The 9,732-nt window shown below is 34.2% G+C and overlaps 1 protein-coding gene across 2 annotated transcripts in view; it reads left to right on the top strand.

Annotated features, from left to right (window-relative positions):
- Positions 1-9,732, top strand: part of LOC145245775 (uncharacterized) — a 208,133-nt gene that overhangs the window by 97,719 nt on the left and 100,682 nt on the right. The window contains exon 2 of one of the 2 annotated variants that reach the window (XM_080107388.1): positions 4,556-4,576. The exons of the other annotated variant lie outside the window; for it this stretch is intronic. Within the exon in view, the coding sequence (XP_079963514.1) occupies positions 4,556-4,576 (21 nt within the window). The remainder of the gene's footprint in view (positions 1-4,555; positions 4,577-9,732) is intronic. 2 annotated transcript variants of the gene reach the window in all.

The following is a 9,732-nucleotide window of genomic DNA, read 5'->3' as shown; positions in this document are numbered from 1 at the left end:
TTTTGATCGAAGTACATCCCATTCATTGTGCAAGTTAAACTACTGTTCTCATCTTGGAGAAGAGTAGTTTTAATAATCAAAATAACAAAAATTATGAATCCTCATCTCAAAAATTCGAAAATTGCATGCGTTTTTTTTAACTACACTTAATAGTGTCTGTGTAAGTTATAAAATTTATGAATGAAAAAATAAAATAAGTAAAACACGCCCTGCAATAACTGTATAATTAACCATTCGGATATCAGTATTGATATTACTACTACTACTACTACTACTACAACTAATACTACTACTAATAATACTACTACTACTAATAATAATAATAACAATAATAGTTTATATTTATGCGTGTATATATATATTATACATATCCATTTTCAGTATTTACTTCAATAGTGCTCAATACATAAGTAGAGCTATATGAGTATATATATATATATATATATATATACATATATGTATACATATATGTATATATATGTATATATGCATATATATGTGCATATATGTATATATATGTACGTATGTCTGTATGCATATATATATATATATATATATATATAATCGCATTGACACATCGGTTCTCGTCAGATCACTGAACTTGTCAATTAAACGACTTCTTCGTAATTATTTACTTTTGTCTCAGTCCTGTCCTAAAATAGTACCTACTTTTGACAGTTTTCTGTCGTGTTCATATGATCCGCTTTAAACCCCAAAAAATCAACAAAATAAAAGAAAGAAAGCGAAATGATGACAAATTAAGAAATAAGATAAACTCAACTCACGTCTTCTAAAAAAAAAAGACAAAATACAAATGGGAGAATATTCAGTCAGAATTTAAGAATAATCCAGAAGAGAGAAAAAAAGAAACAGAAAATATTGGATGAATCAATTCGGTTAGGTTTTTGTTGAGTAACTTTGACGGATCCGATGTCTACACGCAAAGCGATGACAGGTCTAGAAATAAACGTCACTCGGTTGAACAGCACCGGTTTATTAGCCCGATCTCCTGACGAGTTTTGAAGTTATTTAAAACAATAAAATAGAACACAAAATGACCAAGGTATAATATAAGACAAGTGGGGACTGGCGAGTCTCAAAATCGACAGGGATAAATGTCCATGTGAACTTTCATGGGGTTTAGCTTTGCGTGGAAAAAATAATTACCAATCCAAGATGGCGGACTTGTTCTTGAGACTTGTTAAGACACAAGGAAAACATTGCCACCTGATGAGATTTGCGTGGGTGATTTTTTTGCAGATGCTTTCTCGTAACTTTGGGAGATTTTTTCAGTTTGGTTTGGCTGTTTTATTTTACGACATATCAACCTTTTTTAGATAATCAAATACCGAATACAGTTATTTTTTAAAAAAAGGGGGGGTTACGCTTCGTGTTCTTTATATCTTCAAATATTTATTCATAGATTTCGGATTGGCTGTTTTATTTTACAGCTTATCAACACTTTCGGGTTATTGAATGCCGAATACAGTAATTTTGTAAAAAAAATATTTTATGCTTTAAGTTTTTTATATCTAAATATTTATTTGAGGAGTTTGGTTTGGGTGTTTTGTTTTATGGCTTATCAACCCTTTTTGGATAATTAAATGCCGAATCCAATAATTTTGGATGGAAAAAAATAAGTTTTATGCTTCAAGTTCTTTATATCATCAAATATTTATTCATGTTGTTTGGTTTGGTTGTTTTTGTTTTTTTACCTTTACAAAACATGGTTATGTTTTGCAAAGGAAAAGAAATGTTCGGTATGTGTTGATTCATACCAAAGACTCACAAAATAGTATCTGATGGCTCTTTTTTAAACACTCAGCATTTTAAGATGAAAATTCTATTTAAGAAGTCATTGATGGGCAGAAATCTGAAGTTCATAGTATTATTCACTCTAGGCCCAACTCTCTGATCTTCGTCGGCGACCCCCGAAATCATATTCTTCGTTCATTCGTCGACATCTATGCAGCTGATACTAGCATCCATGGCAACTCTCCAAAGGTCGATAAGGAGTAGGATCTTGCTGATTCTCTCTCCTCCGAGCTGGAGCGTGTGGTATAATCGTGTAAAAAAATGGCTAGTTACCTTTAATACATCCACATCAAAACGTCTCTCTTCTCACCACCAACGCTCGTATGCCTACTTTGCCCCAGTTGAAATGAATAGCTCTCACCTTGATGAATCGCCTGGCTGCGACAAACTCTTAGGACTGTCCTTTGCCCGTGACTTGAAATGGAAGATCCACATCAGATCGGTTGCCAAAATCACTGGAAAAGTGACATGATCGTTCTACCGTTTCAGGAAGTATCTCACTCGCGACGCAATCCTCTACCTGTACAAGAGCCAAATACATCCTAAGATGGAGTACTGTTGCCACATATGGGGTGGAGCTCGTAAGAGCACCCTTTTCCGGCCTCGAAATTTAGTGGGTGATGACCTTTTCGCCTCTATATTTTCCCTTTCTCACAGAAAAGACGTTGCGAGTCTATCTTTGCTTTATCGATACTTTTATGGTAAGTGCTCGACTGAGCTCCAATCTACGTCCCCTCTCCATAAAATGTTCACAACACATACTCGCCTAACTAAAACAACCGCCGACAATTTTCTTTCTTTCCTAGAACTATCCTTCTGTGGAACGCAATACGATGTGTCTGCTTCCCGGCTTACTACAACATGGTCGTCTTCAAATCTAATGTGACTAAATTCCTATTGAGTTGTCCATTTAGGTAATCTTGCCTTACCAAAATTACACCGTAAATTATCTTGTTGTCTAACCTTCTATCTAACACTTAACGCTTATGCTAGAGTGGCCTCCAGGCCTTGATAAGTCATGACCTTCCAATAAAAAAAAACAAATGACAACCAACAGTAGGTGGAATAATCCCAGAAAGGGGAAACGCACTCTTCTAAATCTCAGTTTCGTAGACAATAAAGAAACTTTTGTTTAGTTACTTCTGTATAAGTTACGAAAGCTTTTCGTTAATCAGTCGCATTTATGATTTTAAAATAGCATTTTCGCTAGTCTATCCTATTTGAAATATCATTTTCATCGGTCTGTCAAACTTAATTTCTTGAAATCACATTTATGTTGATTTGTCAATCATGCATTTGGAAAAGCATTTTCATTCGTCTGACGCGCTTAACCACGAGCGACGTAAACATAGTAGGCCTCTCTACTAAATGCCACGTGACGTGCCAACGTCATAGGTGTAGTCCTACGGTCACGGGCCCACAGTCTTGACTATTACAAAGGATCGTTATTTCATGTTTCAATTCTCCAAGAAATTGCCGCGGGATTTATAAAACTGGTTCAAATGTGACTATATTATTTTCTGAAAGATAAAAAAAATTATTTTAAATTTGGAAGATGCTTTCTAGAGATACAGGATGCACAAAGGTGTGAATAATTTTCTAGCACGATAGAGGGAGTCCACCTTCCTTTACCTTTAAGTTAAATAAAACACTCGTTTTTCCTGCCTGTTACGTTTAAGAGAAAAAGCGTTTTTTATAAGTTAGCATCTTTGTTGTTAGTTACATCGATCGATGTATCTTAAAAATATTCATTTGCGGTTCAACTCGACAAGTAATTCTATGTCACTTTACACGAAATGATATATGTTTAGTTTCTTTGTAAACATCTGAAAAAGGGTTCTGTTTTGCTATTGTTTTGTAATTATAATCATTTGTTTGTTTGATATGGTTCGTTCAGTATTCCGTTTCTGAATCCAAATCTCAATTAATATTATCTTCGTTTATTGCCATTTCGAGGTTTTATATTTTACCACTTATTTCAACCATTAATTATTGTTATTTTATTTCATAGCTCTTTTAGTATTCCCCGTTACGGATTATTTCAGCCTAAACATACATTATCATTTTATTTTATGGTTGTTTTGTTATTTCCCCTTTGTCGGTCCTTTCAACCTAAACATAAATTATTATTACTTTATTATTTTTGTTTGTTTTTTACATAGGCATCACCAATTATCAAGGCCCATAGACCACTCGAGGATAAGGGTTAAAAAGTGTACAGCAGTAAAATTGGACAATATAGTAACCATTAGTAATGGAAATTCGGTAAATTTGTTAACTTAAGTGGAACGGCTCATTAAGAACTTGTTTACATTGGACTTGAAGACAGATTGTAGTCAGCTGAAAAGCAGGAAAATCGAAGACAGTTCCACAGGCGTGCAGTTCTGAGAAAGAAGCTTTGTTCATGGAATGTACGTTTAGGTTTAGGCACAGATAAAGAGTGGGGGAATTATTGATAGTGTTTTCAGCTAGACTAGTGTTTCTTGTGAGCTCAGTCGAGAACTTGCGATGAAAATAACGATAAAGCGGAGACAAACTTGTTTCGGCATTTTTCTTTTACCGACTAATTTAAATCAAACCAAAAGTTAATTATCATTATGTTTGTTTGTTTGTTTTTTTCGCATATTTCTTTTTACTGCTCATTTCAATCAAAGCATTTATTATTACAGGGTGACCCAAAAAAACGGGCCCATGTACACGTTATGTGATATCTCCAATATTTATTCACCTTATTTTACAGGACATGACAGAATCAACGACCGTGAGTACATGACTTTTTTGTTATTACTCTTTTACCGATCTTAATTCTGGAACATCAGGAAATGTTTGAAAATATATAGAATCTTCGAAAATATCTTTTACCGATCTTAATTCTGGAACATCAGGAAATCAGAGAGTTGCCAACCTGATAGGTCCTGAACTGTCATCTAAGCTTCGGCCTCTGTCCCATCGACGAGATGTTGCATCCCTCTGCCTGTTCTACAAATACTTTAATGGTGAATGCTCTGACGAACTGCAAACATTTGTACCTCCCGACGTTACTACCCCCGACAAACCCGACAAGCTACTAAGTCTCATCCCTTTACAGTAGAGATCTCTAGGTGCCTTTTACTCCAATAGTTTCTTTCCCAGAACTGCGGGTCTTTGGAACTCCCTTTCGGGATTCTGCTTTCCCAACTGCACTGATATGCAGAAGTTCAAGTGTAATGTTAACAAACATCTTTCTACTCATCTCCCTTCATAATGACCCCGCTAATTAAGTCACTGATAGTAGCCACCTGCTTCAAAGAGGCACTGTGCCTTGTTTGGGGTGAAAATTGTATTTAAAAAAAAATGTTTGAAAATATCTTTGAATATTCGAAAATATCTTTTACCGATCTTAATTCTGGAACATCAGGAAATTTTTGAAAATATATAGAATATTCGAAAATATCTTTTACTGATCTTAATTCTGGAACATCAGGAAATGTTTGAAAATATATAGAATATTCGAAAATATCTTCTCAAACATAAACTTATTTCTCTCCTAAAGTTTTATCAAATTAGTCGTCGATCGGTAGAAGTTTTAAGCGTATTGTATCAATGCCAGCACGCGTCAAGAATTCATTCTGGGACCTATTCTCTGCCTGATTTCATCTATGATCTCTTAAATCACATTCTATGATAATTCGTTGAGAGTTATGCAAATGATGCAACAATCTATGGCAACACTTCGAATAGTATTAATGATCAAGATCTTTCTGATTCTCTCTTTTCCGGCATAGAACACGCCGTGTAACGATGTGGTATAGACGTCTGTGTTTATTTTTCATACGTGTAAAATCAAGCCTTTCTCCTTTAACTACCAGCATTGGGAGGTGACGGTGGTCTAGTTGCTAATGGCATGGACTAACTAACCTGAATGTTCCAAGTTCGAATCCAGTTCGTTAGCAACCTTTACGTGGTCCCTCCCGTAATCTCTGATATTTTTCTAGAAAGAATTCTAACAAGAAAAATATCGGTGAAACCATTGCTAACAATAGAATCTTCGTATTCATATAATATGGTGATGACCACCAGTAATGGGATCCTACATTTTCCCCAATTGAAATAAACAGCTCTTTACTTGATAAACCTCCGCTTTGATAATGTTTATACTGATTAAAATGAAAGAATCACGACAAAGCTGTTGCTATTGCCGCTTGAAAAATGTTTAGACCATTCTACCGCTTCAGAAAGTACCTGGCTCCCGACGCAATCCTCTACCTGTACAAGAGCGAAATACGTCCTAAGATAGTCTATCTCTGCTCTATCGTTACTTTTATGGTAGGTGGTCGACTGAGCTCCAATCTATGAGCCCTTCCCGACAAACGTTAACAAAAGTATTCATCTAGCTACAAAATCTTCCCTAACTCTCTATCTGTGCCTAAAACTAAACAAAAATTCTATGAGTAGAATTTCTTTCCTAGAACTATCCGTCTGTGGAACACAGTACCGTGGGGCTGCTTCCTAAGATAGAATACTACAGCCACATATATGGAGATGCTGATCAGATGCTTGGCAGATTAAAAAACTTACTTCGAAATCTAGTGAGAGATGTAGGCTTCTCTTGTCTAGGCCAAGGGTCTCCAAACTACTACCCACGGACTAGTCCCGGTCCGCCAAAATCTTTAATCCAGCACACAGAGCTCTTAGAAATATTCAGGATTTTTTTTTTAATAGAAATGTGTGAAAATCGCGTGGTGTTTTTTTTCTCTTTTTGTTCCTAAAATGATAAAAAGAGTCTTTGAAGAATTAGTTTCATTAAAAAAGCAAAACTAATGAGCAAAATAATATAAAACATGTCCAAGTCATATTTTATTTTATTTTATTTTATTTTATTTTAGCTCGCGTAGTTCTAAAAAGTCAGCAATATAGCTCTTCCCCCTTCAAAAACTTTAGAGACCCCTAGTTTATGCTATCGTTATTTTCACGGTGAGTGCTCGGCAGAGCTCCAAACAATGATCTCCCACTGTAAAACCTACTAATGTAAATATTTTACTTGTTTTACTTTGTGTACCTAATCCTAAACAGAACTGAATAAGCAATGTAGTTTTTTTTCTAAGAACTACCTCTCTATTGAACGCAATAACACGGGGCTCCTTCCCAACTGACCGTTTTCAAGTCCAATATTAACAAATTCTTTTAAAGCCAGATTCTTATATAATTAAATTATCTCTAGTATAAATCGTCGTTAACAAACCTTATGATGTTGTTTAATAAACTAATTGACCATTATCCTCGAATTGCATTTCGGCCTTAATAAGCTGTAACCAATCAATACATAAAACAATTGAAACTTTAATTATCATGACTTGTTTGTCTTCGCATTTCAATTTATTGATCGTTATTTAAGTACAAGGAAACTTTGAATAAAATATATTTTTTTTTATTCATTCTAAAAATAAAGGGGGGGTTATAAACATGTCTACGATAAATCTAATCAACCGCTGCTGTTCAATCGAGTGTCGTTTATTTCTAGATCTGTCACCGCTTTGCGTGTAGACATCGGATCCGTCAAAGTTAGTCAGCAAAAACAACGGAATCGATTCATCCAATTTTTTTTTTTTTCTGAGTAATTCTTAAATTCTGACTGAATATTCTTCCATTTGCGTTTTGTTCTTTATATTTTTCTGAAACCGTGGGTTTGGTTTATCCATTTCTTAATTTGGTTTATCTATTTCTTAATTTGTCATCATTTCTCTTTATTTCTTCTATTTTGTTGAGTTTTGATAGATTAAGATGGGCCATATGAACACGAGATAAATCTGTTAAAAGTAGGTACTATTTTAGGACAGATTAGAGGCAAAACTAAATAATTATGAAAGTAGTTTTTAACAGACAACTTTATACGTACAATAGCATGCCGCCCTGTGTTACCCGGTTGTAAAGTACGCTTAAATATTATATTTTAGTTTATGCAGATTTCGTATTTATTATTATATAACCAAATATTTATTATTTATTATTTATTATATTATTATATTGTACCCAATATATAGTAATGGCCGCCGGCATGGCCCGGTCGTAAAATACGCTAGAATATGATATTTTAATTTATGAAGATTGAGCATTTATTATTATAGAGTCAATACTCTATTGATTATTATATTGTACCTAATATATAGAAGTGATTTCAAAAGTTAAAAATATGGCATGCATACCATCAGCTAGAATCTAAACCAAATCATCTAGCACTATTCGTTACATCTAAGTCACCAACAGTGTATATTAAAACTCTAAAAATTAATGACATTAACGTATGTGGAGAATGAAAATGCGCGTTCTCGACTCCGACATTAAAATGAGACAACAAAGAACCGATTTACATATATACAAACAATACATTTATTTATTGGACAATGGACTAAAACATAAAAGCATGTGTGTACGTGCACATGTGGTCAGGCATAGTTCTGGAGTGTTTATTAAGGTTGTTGGAGAAATTAATTCAGTTGTTCATGGCAGACCATTAATGCTTATGGTGAAAATAAGTTATCTTACCTCGAATATTTGCACATATGTACAGTCGGAAATTTGTTCTTCGCGTGCATTTATTTATGATCGTGTCGATGCGAAAACAGAAAGAGAAAGAATAAGGAAAAAAGAAACGGAAAAGGTCAACAGGAAGTGACTTCAAGGCCGTGTCAAAATGTTAGATATCAAATCGACATTGTTTTTGTGTGTTGCACGCAACGTGGCTTATTTTGTGACTGTGTGAGCCCGGTGTAGCAGTCGTAGTTGCTATATGCATATTTGCGCGTGCGTAAAGAATCACTTGAAATCGAATTACAATCGCCAAGTTCCGATTTTATCAATTTTGACCCCTTAGCAACTATTTTTACCAGCAAAAATCGAATGAATTAATTCCACAGGTCCGAATTCTCTATATATTAATTTTCAAGTCTGTAGACAAAAAATGTCAGTGTAGTAGTGTAATTTTGTAGAGGCTGTTCTTTACAGAGACAAACAAGGTTACTTATATATATATATATATATATATATATATATATATATATATATATATATATATATAAGAGCAAACAGTTAATAAAACATGTTAAAAAACACTTTGAAAAAGAGTTAAAAACATATTTAATCTGAAAAGGAAACACTTGATAAGTGGATAGTCCTTAATCCGCGGAGTTTCGAAGAAATACTTTCCTTCTCATCAGAGGGTAGGAATTAGCAAAATGCGGGATCGGATTTTGCATAAGTATTTGATGAAACTGCAAGTAAGTCAAAGATCTTACTTGATAACAAAAAGTGGAGCAGAGGGAATATGGTGAAGAAAAAGGTGATTACACGTGAATATTCGTTTTTTAATATCCGAAACAGTTTTTCACAGTAAACAACAGATAATCCCTACAATAACATTAAGATGTAAATTTTTGGAAGGAAAATTTAAGGAATCACTTGGAATTAAAATTTTCTGACAGTTTTAAAAATTGAAAAACTCACAATGTGTGTATATGTATGTATATATATATATATATGTATATATGTATATATGTGTGTATATATAATATATATATACATATGTGTGTATGCATGTATGTATAAGATAAAGAATAAAAGAGCGGCGATATAAAATTATATACTAATGCATATAGATTTTATTTTTTATTCAATACTAGCATGGGTGCCCAGCGTTACCCGGGTGTTTAGTTGATGTAGTAAAAACCCCGTGTTGGGGGTCAAAACAACAGTAGCGGAGGTGCCCAAGTGGTATAAGAAACCCCGAAAAAAGTCGTAGTAGCGGGGGTAATTAAAACAACAGTAGGCAGAGTGTTAAAAAGAAAGTGGTAGTAGGCAGGCAGGCTCGAACTCGTAATGCCAAGAAGAAAGAAAAGGTTTTAAACAAACGTGACGCCTTAGCCGATGTCGCCATGGTCCGAC

This window comes from Euprymna scolopes, chromosome 23 (genome assembly GCF_053919585.1).
Source record: "Euprymna scolopes isolate OS-2025 chromosome 23, ASM5391958v1, whole genome shotgun sequence".
NCBI lineage: Eukaryota > Metazoa > Mollusca > Cephalopoda > Sepiida > Sepiolidae > Euprymna > Euprymna scolopes.
The sequence above is the reverse complement of the archived record's forward strand: the minus strand, read 5'-3'. Positions and strand labels throughout refer to the sequence as shown.